The sequence below is a fragment of the Strongylocentrotus purpuratus genome, unplaced genomic scaffold, assembly GCF_000002235.5.
Source record: "Strongylocentrotus purpuratus isolate Spur 01 unplaced genomic scaffold, Spur_5.0 spur5_contig_859, whole genome shotgun sequence".
NCBI classification, from domain to species: domain Eukaryota; kingdom Metazoa; phylum Echinodermata; class Echinoidea; order Camarodonta; family Strongylocentrotidae; genus Strongylocentrotus; species Strongylocentrotus purpuratus.
Window position 1 is genome coordinate 196,695 of NW_022145567.1, and position 19,727 is coordinate 216,421.

General features: G+C 37.1%; 1 protein-coding gene across 1 annotated transcript; it reads left to right on the plus strand.

Moving 5' to 3' along the window:
• Positions 1-9,022: 9,022 nt before the first annotated feature.
• Positions 9,023-11,698, plus strand: LOC105437319. The gene has a single exon (XM_030998324.1). It carries the CDS (start codon positions 9,023-9,025, stop codon positions 11,696-11,698), a length of 2,676 nt encoding a protein of 891 aa, XP_030854184.1.
• The last annotated feature ends 8,029 nt before the right edge of the window (positions 11,699-19,727 follow it).

Below are 19,727 nucleotides of genomic sequence, written 5' to 3' on the forward strand. Positions count from 1 at the left end.
ACTCATGACGTCATCATAATGGCCTCCAAACTCAAAATTTCAATTTGCATATTATGACGTCAGCATATTTTTGGAAAATGGATTGTATCTCTGTAAATATTGATCAATTTTCTTTTTAATTTTGATATGTTCTAGCTGAGACAATTTTCTACAAATGTAGTATTCACAATTTTTATTTTTGACAAAAGTATCATGGTGTATTTTTGCGATTAAAGGAGGCATGTCAATTTTACGCATTTTGCGTGTATTCTCTATAGGACATGACTTTTTCTCAAAACTGGATTCTACACTCCTGTCTTTCGCGAGCAAAATCTCCGTTGTTTTAGCTTTGTTTTTGCTGAGCTTTGGATATGTTGTAGCTGAGACAATGAGCTATCAAAGTGTGTCTTTTATTTTTCGATTAGATGCCGATATCATGCTCATATTTCACTTGCAAAGTAGGATTTCTGAATTCCATTTCCCGTTTACGTGTAATCGCTATGGGAGATGTTTTGGTATATCGTTAACGCACTTGACTTCCAACCTCGAGATCCCTGGTTCGAGTCCGGGTGTCTCCAACACTTTTTTTTTCTCACTTTTTTTTCCTTTTGACCTTCACTGTACCATCTCCTTTGATTATTTAAACACGTAGATTCGCAAATAATGTCATAAATAACCCTTTTTACTTTATTATTACCCTATTTTCACTTAATCCATTACTTTTTGCGTGTAATCCCTATGGGAGATGACTTTTTCTAAAATCTGGAGTCTACATTCCCGTCTTTTGCGAGCAATATCGCCGTTATTTCGGCTTGGATTTTGTTGATTTTTTAGTATGTTGTAGCTGAGACTATATGCTATCTAAATCAACCCTCATTTTTTCAATAAGATGTCATGATCGCGCTCATGATCATGATCATGATCATCATGATCATCATTATCATAATGATGATAATCATTTATCAATTACATTTTCATTTCTTTGAATAAGATAAAAATCGTCAAAAGGTGTTCTTCATGATGTAAATTAGAGTCAAATGTGTAACTGGTTACTGCACAGGGTCGAAGGTCATACATTGTTTCAATCTATCTTCCCTAGATCCATGATGATCAAGGAGACACAATTTAATCTTGACATATGAATAGATCATAATGGGAGAAGCATATGAATGGGAGAAGCAGTTTACAAAATAATATATCGTGTAATGCATTATTCGTTATGTAGACCATTATCATACGTATCACCTAATTCGTCTAAGTGACGAATTAAAGTCTAGTTAGGTGATACGTAACGAAGTCTACGTATCACCTTTTGATTTCGTCAAGATTTTTCTTTATTATTATTATTTATTTTTATTATTCTTCCTCGAATTTGTTCGCAAGATATCTCAAGACTGAATAAAGCCATTATCATGAAACTTGCCATGATGATAGATCTTAGTCGAACTTAGAACTGCGTGACTTTTTGGAGAGTCAAAATGATCGTGACGTCATCCAGGCGCCATTTTGTGAAAATCAACTAATGATCATATCTTCATAACGGAAAAGTATTTCTCATTCATAATTATCACGATTAAGATAAATATCCGTCCGGTCAAGTTGAGGTCAATAAAAGTGCGCAAATGCGCGCGTGCGCGTTCGTCCGCGCGTTTACGCGCGCGCAAAAATTTAAAATGCTCCAAATCATCCCAATTTTTTTTTGCATACGTTTCAGGCCATATGGAGCATTTGATAAAAAAATTACGCACACGCGCATGCGCGCGCGTTTTCGCGCGTACTGGCATTTTGCAACATAGAATCGCCGATTTTTTTCTGTCATCATATTCGGTACATTTTTCCAAGCATTTTGATAATTTGTTCACCTTTTATTAACGCAATGAGCGTCCGTCAAAGTTGACAGCACGCGCGGATTTGCGTTATCTTTATCCACAATACATGGGCAAAAACATGCCTATATAAAATTCATTGTAACTCTTTAGAATAGATAGAAACTCCTATTATTTTTTCATATTTATATAGATTATGAGTCGGAGATATGATTTCATGTCTCATTTTATCCTCAATTAACTCATGACGTCATCATAATGGCCTCCAAACTCAAAATTTTAATTTGCATATTATGACGTCAGCATATTTTTGGAAAATTGATTGTATCTCTGTAAATATGGATCAATTTTCTTTTTAATTATGATATGTTCTAGCTGAGACAATTTTCTACAAATGTAGTATTCACAATTTTTATTTTTGACAAAAGTATCATGGTGTATTTTTGCGATTAAATGAGGCATGTCAATTTTTCGCATTTTGCGTGTATTCTCTATGGGACATGACTTTTTCTCAAAACTGGATTCTACACTCCTGTCTTTCGCGAGCAAAATCTCCGTTGTTTTAGCTTTGTTTTCGCTGAGCTTTGGATATGTTGTAGCTGAGACAATGAGATATCAAAAGTTTTTCCTTTATTTTTCGATTAGATGCCAGAATTATGCTCATATTTCACTTGCAAAGTAGGATTTCTGAATTCCATTTCCCGTTTACGTTTAATCGCTATGGGAGATGTTTTGGTATATCGGTAACGCACTTGACTTCCAACCTCGAGATCCCTGGTTCGAGTCCGGGTGTCTCCAACACTTTTTTTTTCTCACTTTTTTTTCCTTTTGACCTTCACTGTACCATCTCCTTTGATTATTTAAACACGTAGATTCGCAAATAATGTCATAAATAACGCTTTTTACTTTATTATTACCCTATTTTTACTTAATCCATTACTTTTTGCGTGTAATCCCTATGGGAGATGACTTTTTCTAAAATCTGGAGTCTACATTCCTGTCTTTTGCGAGCAATATCGCCGTTATTTCGGCTTGGATTTTGTTGATTTTTGAGTATGTTGTAGCTGAGACTATATGCTATCTAAATCAACCCTCATTTTTTCAATAAGATGTCATGATCGCGCTCATGATCATGATCATGATCATCATGATCATCATTATCATAATGATGATAATCATTTATCAGTTACATTTTCATTTCTTAGAATAAGATAAAAATCGTCAAAAGGTGTTCTTCATGATGTAAATTAGAGTCAAATGTGTAACTGGTTACTGCACAGGGTCAAAGGTCATATATTGTTTCAGTCTATCTTCCCTAGATCCATGATGATCAAGGAGACACAATTTAATCTTGACATATGACTAGATCATAATGGGAGAAGCATATGAATTGGAGAAGCATTTTACAAAATAATATATCGTGTAATGCATTATTCGTTATGTAGACCATTATCATACGTATCACCTAATTCGTCTAAGTGACGAATTAAAGTCTAGTATTTATTTTGTGTCTGTATAGAAGAAATTATTATTATTCTTCCTCAATTTTGTTCGCAGGATATCTCAAGAATGGCTAAAGCCATTATCATGAAACTTGCCATGATGATAGATCTTAGCCTAACTTAGAACTGCGTGACTTTTCAAAAACTCAAAGTCATCGTGACGTCATCCAGGCGCCATTTTGTGAAATCAACTTATGATCATATCTTCATAACGGAAAAGTATTTCTCATTCATAATTATCACGATTAAGATCAATATCCGTCCGGTCAATTTCAGGTCAATAAACGTGCGCAAATGCGCGCGTGCGCGTTCGTTCGCGCGTTTACGCGCGCGCAAAAAATTAAAATGCTCTAAATCATCCCCAAATTTTTTGGCATACGTTTTAGGCCATATGGAGCATTTGACAAAAAATTATGCTCACGCGCATGCGCGCGCGTTTTTTGCGCGTACTAGCATTTTGCAACATAAAATCGCCGAATTTTGTCTATCATCATATTTGGCACATTTTTCCAAGCATTTTGATGACTTGTTAACCTTTTAATAGCGCAATGAGCGTCCGTCAAAGTTGACAGCGCGCGCGGACCTGCGTTATCTTTATCCACAATACATGAGCAAAAACATGCCTATACAAAATTCTTTGTAACTCTTCAGAATAGACAGGAACTCCCAATATTTTTTCATATTTAGATAGATTATGAGTCTAAGATATGATTTTATGTCTCATTTGACCCTCAATTAACTCATGACGTCATCATAATGGCCTCCAAACTCAAAATTTTAATTTGCATATTATGACGTCAGCCAGGCGCGTACGCAGGATTTTTTCAAGGGGGGGGGTTTTAACATTTATAAATCGGTCCGAAAATTTCGCAACGACTCAGCCAGCCGCTGAATAAGCGGGGGGGGGGGGGGGGGGGGGGGGGGGGGGGGGGGGGTAAGAGGACACATTTTTTTTTTTTTTTGGTCCCAAAAAAATCGCAACGATTCAGCCGACCGCTGAAAAAGCGGGGGGGGGGGGGGGGGGGGGGGGGGGGTTAGAGGACACTTTTTTTTTTTTTTTTTGGTCTCGAAATTTGGAAATTTGACATTTTGCTCCGTTGGGGGGGGGGGGTAAGGTCACCTTTTTTAGGTCGGCCATGGGAATAATTTTTTTTTTTTTTTTTTTTTTTAATAAAAAAAAAAAAAAAAAAAAAAAAAAAAATCCAAAAGGGGGATGGTTTTAGGTTTTTTTTAGGGGGGTTTACACACAACAATTTCCAAAGGGGGGGGGGGTTTAACCCCCCAAACCCCCCCCCCCCTGCGTACGCGCCTGACGTCAGCATATATATGGAAAATTTAGTGTATTTCTCGTAATATTATTAATTTTCTTTCAAATTTGGCTATGTTCTAGCTGTGACAATTTTCTACAAACATAGTTATCACGATTTTCCATTTTGACAAAGGCATCATGGCGTATTTTTGCGATTAAAGGAGGCATGTCTATTTTTCACATTTTGCGTGTATTCTCTATAGGACATGACTTTTTCTCAAAACTGGATTCTACACTCCTGTCTTTCGCGAGCGAAATCTCCGTTGTTTTAGCTTAGTTTTCGCTGAGCTTCGAATATGTTGTAGCTGAGACCATAAGCTATCACACTTTTGCTTTTTATTTTTCGATTAGATACCGGGATCATGCTCATATTTCACTTGCAAAGTAGGATGTGAGAATTCCATTCCCCGTTTACGTGTAATCGCTATGGGAGATGTTTTGGTATATCGGTAACGCACTTGACTTCCAACCTCGAGATCCCTGGTTCGAGTCCGGGTGTCTCCAACAATTTTTTGCTTCACTTTTTTTTCCTTTTGACTTTCACTGTACCATCTCCTTTGATTATTTAAACACGTAGAATCGCAAATAATGTCATAAATAACCCTTTTTACTTTACTTTTACCTATTTTTACTTAATCCATTACTTTTTGCGTGTAATCCCTATGGGAGATGACTTTTTCTCAAATCTGGAGTCTACATTCCTGTCTTTTGCGAGCAATATCGCCGTTATTTCTGCTTGGATTTTGTTGATTTTTGAGTATGTTGTAGCTGAGACTATATGCTATCTAAATCAACCCTCATTTTTTCAATAAGATGTCAGGATCCCGCTCATGATCATGATCATGATCATCATGATCATCATTATCATAATGATGATAATCATTTATCAATTACATTTTCATTTCTTTGAATAAGATAAAATCGTCAAAAGGTGTTCTTCATGATGTAAATTAGAGTCAAATGTGTAACTGGTTACTGCACAGGTTCAAAGGTCATATATTGTTTCAATCTATCTTCCCTAGATCCATGATGATCAAGGAGACACAATTTAATCTTGACATATGTATAGATCATAATGGGAGAAGCATATAAATGGGAGAAGCATTTTATAAATTAATATATCGTGTAATGCATTATTCGTTATGTAAACCATTATCATACGTATCACCTAATTCGTCTAAGTGACGAATTAAAGTCTAGTTGTATTTAGTATTTCTTTTTTTAAACGAAAACTAAACAAAGAAAAACTTAAAAGACTAAGACATTTTACATTTTGTATTCGATTATAAGTCCGGGTCCCTATAGTGAAGGCCCATTCCAAAAGAAAAAAAAAAGGCGTGATAATAAGAGAAACATTATCATTACGAAATCTGAGGGAAATCCAACAAAAGTATAGGAAATTTATGAATCTCTGAATTGGTTACAATCAAACATTATGTCATCGAACTTTCGTACACCTCGGTTTATTTGTCTGATGAAATCCATATATTTTTATTACATATATTGTTATTGGTGAAAATATGTATCCAATAATATATAGAGAGCATAGGTATGATATTACTACATCGTTTTATTTGGTTAAATTTTAAATGACATTTTTAGTACAACACAAATACATAGGGTGCGCCAGCGATAAATCGAAAGGCGGTCTCATTGTGTTAGAGAGATTAAGACTTTAAAATTTTCACATTTTCTTTTCTTTTGATGGATTTCCTGAATCTTTTATTAATCTTTTTTCTGTAATAGATATTTATTTACTTAAAGGTACTATGTCCCATTTGCAGGCCCAACAAATGAAAAGGTTGATTTCCAACAGCATTTGAAAGACAATACTAATTTAGAACTTCCCTAAAAAAGTTGGGGCTGGGAAAATAACGACTATTAGTTGTCAAATCGACTTGTAGCTTTAGAGCAAATAAGTAATAGTCTTGATTTTCAGACCGTTGTACTGAATGGTCATACGTTTTGTGCTGCGCAAAGATTCAATCAGTTTAATTTTGGCCATCACAAGAAGTGGGTTATTGATGTACACAAATGCTCGTGTACCCTTTGCAGCTCATTTTATGTATGTAATTATCAAAGAAGAAAAAAAGCCAGTCAGTCACTCAATAGTGTCTGACAGTGAAGTCTAGCAAGTAAACGGGTTTCCTTGTATAATTTGATTATTAGGACACTGCTAACGTTTACATTTCACAGCTAGGACATACATGATATATTCATAATTCCTGCAAAGTTCTACATAATTTGAGTTTGGTTGCAAAAGGTACATGGTACTTTAAGCCCTTTTACAATTCAGTGTATTTTCTCTTTAGTTTACGGCTTATTAGCTTCGTCCAGCCCCTCAGACGATTCGATACGACGACAAAAGCATTAACAAAAACAAGTTTTGGCGCTAATAGAAATGGATAAATGTGTATCCTTACTGACTATCAACATGAACTGAATCAAATCGTCTCTTTATTGGCTCGCAGACCATTTAATTTGTAATTATAAAAGGCACCAGAACCAATTACAAGAGACCGGCAATGTGGGTCTTGCAGAGCTTCTGATAACTGTTTAAAAGGTTCAATAGACCGACGGCCTACGGGCCGAAATACCACCGGATTTTTTTTTACTACCTTCTATTATGTATTTCTTTGTTTTTATCGCTTTCATCAGCTGTCTGTCTCGAGGGCCGACTATGTCGTAGACTTTTGTTTGTCATTTCCTATATTTTATCATACATTGCTATGTCTTGTCGGTTTAGTGGGCACTCGGTCTAGAGAAACTAGATAATTGTTGATCTACAGGGACGACCCTTAGTTCCTTGAAAGGAAATTAGTAGTTTTGCTAATTAATATTTAATTCAACAATTCTGTGGCAAATGTGAGGGGGTGATATTCGTCGTGAATGTGTGTAAACATCAGAAGTGGGATCATCAAGCCTATAAACCTCGTAATTATTAATGAAATATGAAAGATAAGTAGATATAATATCATTTCCTTTTGACTTTAGTGAGTTAACCTTCTAAACTACCTAAGCATTGAAAAGCATTTCGTTTACCTTGACTCCATCTGTTACTGTTGAAAGATAGACTTGGTTGAGTTCGGACGTGTGCTGGTTGTGCTCCGGTAAAACGGGCCATCCACCTGCTTTCCGGGAAGCAATTAATAATAAAAAATATATCTTTTTCAAAAGCTCAGTGTATTGAGTCTTTTGGGATCTTTGATTTTTATTTTGGATCAACATTTTATAGTTTTATCATCGTTTTTTAAATCTTAAATTTGTTTTTTGGAAAAGGATTATTATTTCAAATCATCATAGCGTTGTTTTTGTCATCAAACTTCAAAGTCATAGTAACAGGCGTATACGCTGGGAACGCATCCAACAAGTCTTATCAACGCGCAGCGCAACAAAGTCAGCTGTGGCTCAATTTTCAATTGTGACGTCATCAGAGTTGTCTACGTGACGTCACCTGAATATCCTTTACTTGAATATATATGCTAATATATGCACATTTATGTTACTATTAATATGAAATAATATAAATAATATAATAATTACATATTACTGGATTTGTGGAGATATATATATATCCATGTATGCATGTTATAGATGTATGCATTTTGTTACGCTTTGTACTGATATGTGCGTTGGGTGTGTTTGAGTGCTGATAATATTAATATTATTTAGTTAACAATTCGGTATTTATTGTTTTTTATTTTTCCTGTTTTACGTTAATCATAATTTGCTCTTGAACCGGTTGGGTGAGTGGTACATACGCGGCATTATTTTACTTGTAGGCTCTGTATAAGCTTGGCTTGTTAGAGCTTTTGTGAGTAGTGTGCCGCGGGGTTTCATATCCTTAAACTGCTGGCGAACAGAGCAACAAGACCAAGCTTTATAATTGTTAGGTTTATCCAATAATAGTTTGTCCAATAATGCCGAGTTTGTGCCACGGAACTTAGTCGGACATTTCAATTATATTCTTTTTATGTCATACGTCTTTATCTTTTTTATATGTTAGTCTACCTTGCTGATACCTCCTCAAAATATATATGATAGACTATCATTAATTCTGCTGCATTACCATATAGGTTCATAATATATAGTACATATATTATACATAATTTTTGATATACATTTTTTTTTCTTTCTTTCTTCCCCGTAGCATGAGAGTAATTTTAATTGCTTCATTCTTGTAATTAAGTGAAATGTTATTCGTTATTGTATAATTGTGTTAAGTGGGGGCACGCAACAAGAGTCCTATCTCGCACCCCGGGGCAACGTGTCTGACACGGCCGGTTGTAGCAACTACTTCGAAGATCAAGATTAAGATTAAGATTGAGAATAATAATAATTTAGACTTAGACTTAGAGTAATATTAAGATTACGATTAAGATCAAGACCAACATAACATAATGAAAATGCCCAATAGAGCAGCATCCCAGAGCAATTCCGCTGAGGGACCCCTCTCACGACCGGCCCTGACGGTGCTATCATGGAACGCCGAAGGTATATCAGATGCCAAGGAGGAAGTCCTTGCACATATGTGCAAACAAATGAACTGCGATGTGCTATGTCTTCAAGAGACTCACCGCGGCAGCGACAATCCACGGCCCAAGATCAAGGGTATGAAGCTTGCCATCGAGCGGCCACATCGCCAATATGGAAGTGCTATCTTCATGAACGAGAAGATCAGACCGGATTCTACATCCTATACCCACAATAACGACATCGAAGTGCTGAATGTGACAATCAAAGGACTAACGATCTCCTCCATCTACAAGCCACCAAACATAAGTTTTTCGTATCCTTCCACCACTACCAATAGGCATATTGTAATTGGCGATTACAACAGCCACAGCACGCAATGGGGATATGATACCACTGGAGATGATGGAGCACTAGTTGAAACATGGGCCCAAAACAACGACCTAAAACTAATCCACGATCCAAAGCTCCCAAAGTCTTTCGCCAGTGCCCGCTGGAAGAGACGTTACAACCCGGATCTACTTTTCTGCAGCAGGCTGCTTGCTCCCACCAGTCGTAAGTTTGTAGCTGAGCCGATTCCAAGATCCCAACACCGACCCATCGGCATTCAACTGACTGCAGTTATCACACCAAACAAGACCCCGTTCAAGCGCAGGTTCAACTTTGCTAAGGCAGACTGGCCTGCTTTCACCGAACACCTTGATCATGCCCTAACACATCTCCCTGCAGATCCAAAGAACTATGAATCCTTCATAGATATAGTCAAGAAGGTGTCACGTACACATATCCCAAGAGGCTGCCGCACGACATACATTCCAGGCATCGATGAGGAATCAAGTCAGCTTCTGGCAAACTACACCACAGCCTACGACACAGATGCCTTCTCAGAGGATACCATCAACCTTGGAGAAGAGCTTATATCAAGGATATCTCAACGACATAGGCAGATGTGGCAGCACATGATTGAAACAACAGACTTAAGACACAGCAGCAGGAAAGCGTGGGCCACCATACGCAAGCTCGGAATTGACAGCACCAGAGCTCAACAGCATTATAATGTTACGGCTGACGAAGTAGCAAATCAGCTGTTGAAAAATGGAAAGGCCCCCAAGACGACTAATTCACACAGGCACAAACTACCTGGAGTTGACCAGAACATGTCTCTTTTCACAAGACCTATTTCTGAAGAAGAACTACAGAAAGGTATCTCCACGCTACACGTCAACAAGGCGGCAGGCATCGATGACATCAGATCGGAGCAGATCAAACACATGGGCTCTGTAGCACAGAAATGGCTGCTAGACATGTTTAACAACTGCATCGAGAACACATGTGTCCCAAAACAGTGGCTCCGAACCAAAGTCGTCGCTATCCTCAAGCCAGGAAAGGACTCGAACGAAGCCAAGAACTTTCGACCGATCTCGCTCCTGTGCCAAACATACAAGCTGCTTGAACGCCTTATTCTCAACAGAATTGGGCCTCACGTTGACAGCCAACTGAACTGTGAGCAGGCAGGTTTCCGACCAGGAAAATCCACCACGGGACAACTTCTCAACCTGACCCAACACATCGAAGACGGTTTTCAGAACAACCTCATCACAGGTGCAGTATTTGTGGATTTATCTGCGGCTTATGACACTGTCAATCACCGAAGGCTACAGACAAAACTTCATGACATCACAAATGACCTCAAACTCACCAGATTCATTCAGAAGATGATGCAGAACAGACGCTTCTTTGTCGAACTGGATGGGCAGAAGAGCAGATGGCGGAAACAGAAAAACGGTCTCCCCCAGGGTGGCGTCCTGGCGCCAACACTCTACAACATATACACTGCTGACATCCCTTCAACAGAGAACACTCGAAACTTCATCTATGCAGATGACACCTGCATCACAGCCCAGCATAGTACCTTCGAAGCTGTTGAACTCCATCTCAACACAGCGCTCGCAAGCCTTTCGGAGTACTACAGAGCAAACTACCTACGGGCAAACCCATCCAAGACTCAGGTGTGTGTTTTCCACTTGAAGAACAGGGAGGCAAAGACAGAACTGAAGCTAAAGTGGAACAATGTGCAACTTAACCACTGCGAGCATCCAGTGTATTTAGGTGTAAAACTTGACCGCACTTTATCCTTCAAGAAACATATCGAGAAGACAATAGGCAAAGTAGAATCTCGAAATGCCATCATCGGGAAGCTAGTATCTTCACACTATGGCGCTGACCCCAAAACTGTACAAAGTGCAGCTGTTGCTCTATGCATGTCATCCGCAGAATATGCTTGCCCAGTTTGGAGCAGATCAGCCCATGTGAAGAAGCTTGACAACACACTCAATAACACATATCGAAAGATAACAGGATGTCTGAAACCAACAAAAGTTGAGGAGATATATCACCTCGCTGGCATTGGATCTCCTAACCAAAGGCGCACTAACACCTGCCTAAAGGAACGGATGAAGCAGGCGACAGATGACAGACACATGCTACACGGATACTTACAACCCCACAAAGACTTATATCCCGACACAGCTTCCTCGATTCTGTCCCACCACCTGAACAGAATCCTCCACCATCAGTCAAGCCCGTACTCATCAAAGGTCTTAACCTGAAGTGGCCGGAGTGGCAATGCCTAAATCGAATGCGGACGAGAATGGGACGGTGTAAGGTCAATATGGCAAGATGGGGCTATGCCCATGAAGGAGATACTCTCTGCGACTGCGGAGAGACTCAGACGATGGACCACCTCTTGCAGTGCGGCGGAACGGGTTGCACAGATGAAGACCTGTCCCTTGTTAATGAAACGGCCATTGCAGCAATCGAGCGATGGAAGAACTTAATTTAATTTAATTTACTTCTAAGTTAAGGAACTTTACATTACTATCTTGATCTAAGGAGACACGAACGAACGAACTGTTGATCTAGGACCCATCTCCTCGCCATCAGTGTTCACCTCCATATTGAATCACCCTGTAGCAAGTGAAATGTAGAGGTATGCATCATAAAATGATCACACGGCATCATGCTCTGTTTATCCTGGAGCCCTGGTCAGTTCTGTTTATATTTCTCATATTTTTATTTAATTTTATTCAAATCAATTCAATTTCGATTTATTTTTCCATTACAAACAATAATTTACATAATGAATACACTCTAAAGATACATTGGAAGGACCTCTTCGTAAGCAAAGCATACTAGGATGGGCCCTGTTAAAATAAATGCTAATAAATGAACATAAATGAAATATGAATAAAATAAATCAACAGTCAATAGTAATACAAGCAAAAACATACACGCACATACACTTATTCATTCCAATACCTTTACCACAACCGTATTAACACAACAAGACTCATCAGCATACATAACATTAAATAGCATGCACGCATAAGTAAGTTTCACTGAAGCAGAAAAGGGAATGACACAAAGAGTTAGAAAGACAAAGCCATAATCACTTACATGTATTAATTATACATACAATCAGAACTATACAAATTTAAAAAATGAAACGAGACGGAGGTCAATTGATATTATTTATTCTCTGTTTACAACTGTACGCCCCAACCATATCGAAGCAAGTCCAGCACTTTCGTCTACACCGACTACATTTTTAATAGATGAAGTCTTTATTAATTTTAACGATATTCAAATTTCTAATTACACGTCACTATGTACAATACTGCACACCCATGTATATTAAACTTTTATATTACTTACTTATATTAGAACACGAAGGTATACAAGTGCCCTCAGTCTGACATTAATCTAGCAGTAGACACGTAGACCAGAAAGGATGTCAAAAACTTGGCTGTAAATAGTACACCGAGCCAACTGCCAGGAGTTGTCGCAAAACAATGGCGTGTACTTTTAGAATGGTGGTAAGGAACGTTTTGATAACGCCTTTATTTATCACGTGATATATATCGCGTCAATTTCGATCCCTAGAAGTTATGATATCACGAGGTTTCGAAGGCCTGCTTTTGACCTTTGTCTTATAATGAGTATATTCAGTGGTTAATCATTTCCCATAATTTGTATTTGTATTTTATAGATTGTGTCTGAGGTTATTATGATAACCAATCAGAATTAATATTTCAATCGAATAAACATGGCTCCTGTTAACTGATTATTAATATTGCTGAAGATATGAAATTATCTTGAATATATTATATCAAATATTTGACGAATCTGTTTAAATGTTTAAATTTCGTTTTGCCTTCCACACGTAGCCCACGTAATCACCCTCATTTTCGTAGACTGGTAAACAATATTTCAATCAAATATTTCCTTCCTTATACCATGGACTGCGGTGTTAAATACTTGATTATGAGGAACATTACCGAACAAGCGTTTAAGGCGGTCCTCCATGCTAGTAGGAGCGACTTTTATTATACCAACTCACAATTAAGCGAGCAAGAAATTAAGTGGATAAATGAATGAATAAATAAATGTTAAAATAATACTTTGTGAGGCCCTGAAACCGACAGCCCAGAATAATAAGAGAAAAATAGCCGATTAAAAGACTTAAATAGGAAAATATAGAACACAAAATGATATTACAAAAGTTTCATAACTCTCACGACCCACGAGATCTCCAGCGCATGTGACCAACCGCCCAGTAAACCGATAAAAAGGAGATTAAAAAATGTCGATATCGCGGACCACCAATCTCACGAAAATTGTTAAAATTGCCTAGAAATCTCAGATGACCGAAATTTGGGTATAATGTATTGATGGTCTCACGGGATGTCGGTCTAGTGCACCATCAACGAAATCGCCGAACAAGAAAGATTAACAAAATCATAAAGGTTGGATTCGGATGTTTATAATTTTTCGCATCTCGAAATCTATGATCCAAGATGAACTCAATTTGGTCAGTTGCTGGATTAGAAATGGAAAAGATTTGTGTTTTGTAGAAAGTAAATATACAAGAAATAATATCTGCTGCCACTATATACACCCCCTCTCGTCAATTTAAAAACTACCAATATTCCCGTACTCGACACCTGATATTCGAAGGTCGAGGATTCGAATCCCGACACGGCACTAATATCCTTCGGCAAGATATTAACCTGTAATTGGTACACTCCACCCAGGTGTTAAATGGGTACCCGGTAGGATGCGACCGTCATTGTTGGTCAAACAGTTTTTGAGCGTAATGTAACGCCTGGCTGAAATGCTCCCCAGGGAGTGGAGATTGTGCAGACATTGTGTGCGGGAAAGCACTGAATCCAATGACCGGGGTAATAGTATATTTGTAAAGCGCTTAGAGACATTTTTATTAAGCGCTATATAAAAATTAAATATTATTAAATATTATTATTATTATTATTCGGGCAGTGAGGTGGTCAATTTAATTCAATTCAGGTTGCGAAAACCTGTAAAGTTAGATAGCCCATTACAGAAATACAAAATATTATAAGCACATAAAAATAATTTAAGTACAGTAAACAAAGTACAGACACTTGGACTGTTCATTAAACTACAGCATCACATGTCATTTTAAAACCACTTTTGTGCGAATTATGTACAAGGATTACATGACAAAACTCACGAAAGCACATACTATACACAATTTTTCTACGGGGGGGGGGGTCTAAAATTGTGTATGTAATTTTATTTGTAATATTTCGATACATTGCCTATCAGTGCAAAATTTATAAAGTGATAATTTGAATTTGGCGAGCGACCTCAGCCTCCGTGTCCCCCCGTGGAAAAATTGTGTATAATAATAATAATATCGAATTATTAGGAGCGCTAAAAACAAAAAGTACCATAGCGCTTACACATACAAATATATTAAAAGAGGACAAAAAAGTACAGTACAGGGAGTATATCACATCGATCATTGGGGAAAAGGTGAGTTTTGAGGGATCTTTTGAAGGCAAGACAGGTAATTTCCCTTATGTAATCCTTGTACATCATTCGAACACAAGTGGTTTTAACATGATATGTTATGCAGTAGTTTAATGATCATAAGCTATGGTGGGGTAAGATGGAACAGGAAAATATGGGATAAGGCGATGCCATCAGCTCATGAGTACCCTTTACTAATGAAATCTTTCCGTATCTCATTACATGATATGTGTTCCATTATTAAATTCATTCTTTAATTTATACGTATTCAGTTTGAAAAATGTAAAGTTTACCATGAGGGTGACTTTGTTATCAGAAGAGATAGATTTTATTTTATTAACTACTATTTTTTATTGTATTGTATCTTATTTAGTTTTATTTCATTTTGTTTGTTCGTTTCAAAATGTTCCTTCTATTTCTTTTTAGTTTCTTTAAATTTATTCTTCAATTTTTTAATCTGAATGGAAAAGGTTAATGTGTTTAATCAAATCCAAGCGTTTAAACTACCAGACTCGATTATTATCTCTATATTGATTGTTTTTCATGGTTGAAGCATTTCAAGCTTTAAAAAGTATGTGGGCTTAAACCTGACAGGTTTAATGGGACAAATCCAGACATCTTTTAAGGAGTGTAAATTTAGAGCAGTTTATTTTTATAATTATTAATATGGCTGGGCTGTCAGAAGTCGATTCATATATTTCTTTTGTTAATCATTGAGTGCTATGCGTGTACGCAATCTTTATGGCTATATTTACTGTACAAAGTACAATGGTAACCGGGTGTATACAATCCTTACTTTATTGATTTTGCTTGATATGTACAAATAAACACTTGAGTCCATATCTATCTATTTTTGTGAACTCTTTCGTTTAATCTAGATAATTGTATGGAGCTTAAAATCAGGTGACTTAGAAAAGATGAGTAAGGAATAATGGAATGAAGATATCTAATCCAATCCAATCCAAAAGATATTTGATATAGCGCCTTTTCCTGCATTTACAAAGCGCTGTACACACGCTCCACATTTTTTTTTTGTTAAGGTATCATTATTTGTTAAGTTTCATCGTTGAAATTAAATTAAGACAATAAATAAACCTATCAGTTTGTTGTCTCTCGCCACATGCACCATTGTCTTCATATTCTGACAGACTGTTTACTGTAATGACTGATTTTGAAGTACCAGGTGGTAACCCTAGCAATACTTTCGTCAAATATGTCCAAATTGTAATCTCTCTGTTTATCTTCCTCTCTCTCTCTCTCTCTCTCCTCTCTCTCACACAATACGTGGCTGAAAGTGCCCTTGAAAATACTCAATGTAAGGATTCAGGTATTAGAATCCTACTTGGAACAGCTGGATGAAAAGAATGGAGTAAATTCATGTATTTTTTGTTGTTGTAATTCATCACTTACCCTGTGTAAGAGGACGATACGAGTGCATTCCTAGGCTTAATAAATTTTGTAGTATTTGTATTTCGGACAGTATCGGTGACGAATGTCACTACTCATTTGATTGTGATAACTTCACTATATATTATTTTCACTTCAGGATCCGCCCGAACATATCGAAAATGTTTTAACTAGACACAAAAAACGTAAGCCCCCCCACCAAGCAATTCCTCGTAAATTTTAAACCACCAATTTTTCTTTACAAATTTACCTGAAAGGAAACTAATCATGTGGTTCTCATATAATTTTTTCGTGTGAAATCAGAGGTACCACATGTCAAACTTCACAAGATTTATGTCATTTGTTTAGTGTACTGAGAGACAGCAGCATTCATGAATGACCGCGCTGTTTGTATGCATTTGGGTTGGTTAGTGATCTCCTGACACACCCTAAAGTCCATTATTGCACTGTTCAAACGGAACTGAAGTGGTGTAATTACTACTGTTGTATTAAGAAACAGGTAACATCATCTTCTTATATCTCCATGGTAAGATAGAGTCCCTTGCAATGCCACTATTATACTTCAGCAACCATTGACTCTTGCTTATTGTTCCTGTAATTTGAACTCAGTCAACCGTGATGGAGCTTAAAATCAGGTGACTTAGAAAAGATGAGTAAGGAATAATGGTAAGATATAATCCCTTGCAATGACACTGCTTCAGCAACCATTGACTCTTGCTTATTGTTCCTGTAATTTGAACTCAGTCAACCGTGAAATAAAGATTCAAGGTCAGCAGGGTGTTAGGAGATCATTAATTAGCCCAATACATACAAACAATGTGACTGTCTCTTAGAACAATAACAAAATAATAGCAATCTTGTTAATTTTGAAATAATGTTATTTGTCTTTATTTGTTATTTATTTGTTATTCAAGCATGCCTGTTTTGGGTAAATATGTTCAAAACTAGAATCTAGAAATTACGAAGGTTTGCCCAGGGGGAGGGGGACTCACTTCAATTTGTTGTTTTGCTGAATATCCCAAAGATGTCAACAATAAAAGGTTTGTTAGAATTATTATGTTACAGTAAATCGCAATTATTCAACTACCTGTACGTATGTTGATCTCTTTGTATAATCCTAACATAGCGCACATATGTATTATTATACAAATTACACTATCTTAGTTTGTTTACAAATGCTTTAATTGCCATCTTAACTTTATTGATATGATATTTAAAAAACACACACAATGTATTATGATTTTAATGCATTTTTCTCATACTCTGAAAGGGGTCCTTAGAAATGAAATTCCAGTTTCTAGTTTATCTCTCTATCTCTCTCTCTCTCTCTCTCTCCCACTCTCTTTCTATATTTATCTCTTTCTCTACTAGTATTATCCCTCTTTATATTCCACATACTAAGAATCTTGCTCTACGATTGGTCAAAAGCAAATCACGTGATAAAAGATAGTTCGCCCATTATTGATGGGATAAGCAAAAAGTTCGTTACACTGTGTAGATAGTACTGATATCTACACAGTGCAACGCACTTTCACTGAAGATAGAGGTACTATCTACACAGGGCAACGCACTTTAACTGAAGATTATCCAAAAGCGCACTAAAACAGGCGTACTTAAGCGCGCATTAACAATGAGCACAATCAAAGAAAACACATACGCGCATCGTACCCTCAAGTGGTTAGGTTAAACTTAAAACTTTTGTGGTGTGAATTTGGGCCTAGGTGTCTTTTATGTAGATGCATACACATCCTTTTCTTTTTGTAGTTAAATTGTTTTAGATGTGGAATATAAAGCAAATAATCACCTTTTGGATTCAGGTGATGGCAAACTATCACTTCCCCGTCGATCAGAATGTATACGCTATCTTTCCTCAGCTTCGCTTCGAAAAGATAGCTACATTCAGATCACCTCGGAAGTGATAGTTTGTCCCATCACCTTCACCAACGGTAACCATTTGCTTACTCCATCTGTCTATGTATCTGTATTCGTTTTCCGTAACCCATTTACCCCCCTCTCTCTCTTATCTTTTTTTCTCTCTCCCTCTCTCCGTATTTTCTCTCTTTCTCCTTCCCTTCCTTCTCTCTTTCTCTTTATCTGCTGATTTTTTTTTTTAATATTTAAAGAAACACGTTTGTTAATGTACACTTTGACTACGTGCTATGGCAACCACAAGAGATGTCTATTGACAAGGCTCGCCGGGTTTACGTTTATCAGACACGAAATGATTTTTGACATCTAATAAACCCGTTCAAAGTACTGTTTATTTAGGGATAACATCACACCATGAACTTTCCAAGATAAGAACGATTAAAAGGTTCAAAGTGATATCATAATCATCCTGTAGAAGCTTCTTTTCACAAACAATCCAAGCATAAAAGATTATGAGCATGGCTTATCGGAATTATATTTATGTTGGGTCGTTAACACGACTTCTACTATGATAGTTCCGTAAACTTACAAAATAATCATTGATGATAAAGCGTCTAAAATTTCCCGATGAACCTATAACCATATTTCGAGTTTCATACATGGACAAATTAATACTAACATGTATCATTTCTTTAGAACCAACGCCTTTAAAATCGTTAATTTGAAAATAATAATATCTCATTTTAATACAGTATTTTGAATTTTCGAGATTATAAGGCAGTAAAACCATATTAAACAGTCTCAAACCAAATCAAAAGCATTAGGTTATGAAAAATTAACAATGAAGGCATAACATTTGTCATACTTAAATTATATATTTCATGAAATACCATATCATTAACATGATTAATGCCAATAATAAAGATGCCACAATGGTTTAAGGCCTGGTACAAAGCTCTCTAACAAAACAAACACATATCTTCTACAATCCCTTGACCAATATACTTAAGAAGAATCGAGTTACGGATTTTTAAAGACATGGATGGTTGGCCATATTTTGAACCTCGATCGCGGTGAGCACTCGGCCATAGATCTTGACCTCGTCAATCAAGCCATAACAATACTCGTTACTTTTCCCTGGACCTGCTTGACCAATAGTGACCGGTGTATTGCGTGTTAGAATAGGGCCAGTGCAACAGTTCTGGTTGTTGGCTGTCTGCTGCTGACCATTGAGGTAGTAGAGCAAGGTAGACCCGTCATAGGTCATGGTCACGTGGTTCCAGGTGTTCCGAAAAGCGACAAGATGTATGTAGTCCCAGGTAGTAGACGCAGCGGTTGTAACGACACCACCGCCTAACATCTGACCGCTGTTCTCCCTACCCATTCTGATCTCCCAGCTCCCTGTAGTGTAATACCCATTATTGATGATGCCCTGGTAGTTCCCCCACTCACCGGTTCGCTTGAACCATACACTGACACTGAACTCCGTGCCCCAGGCGAAGTTGGCAA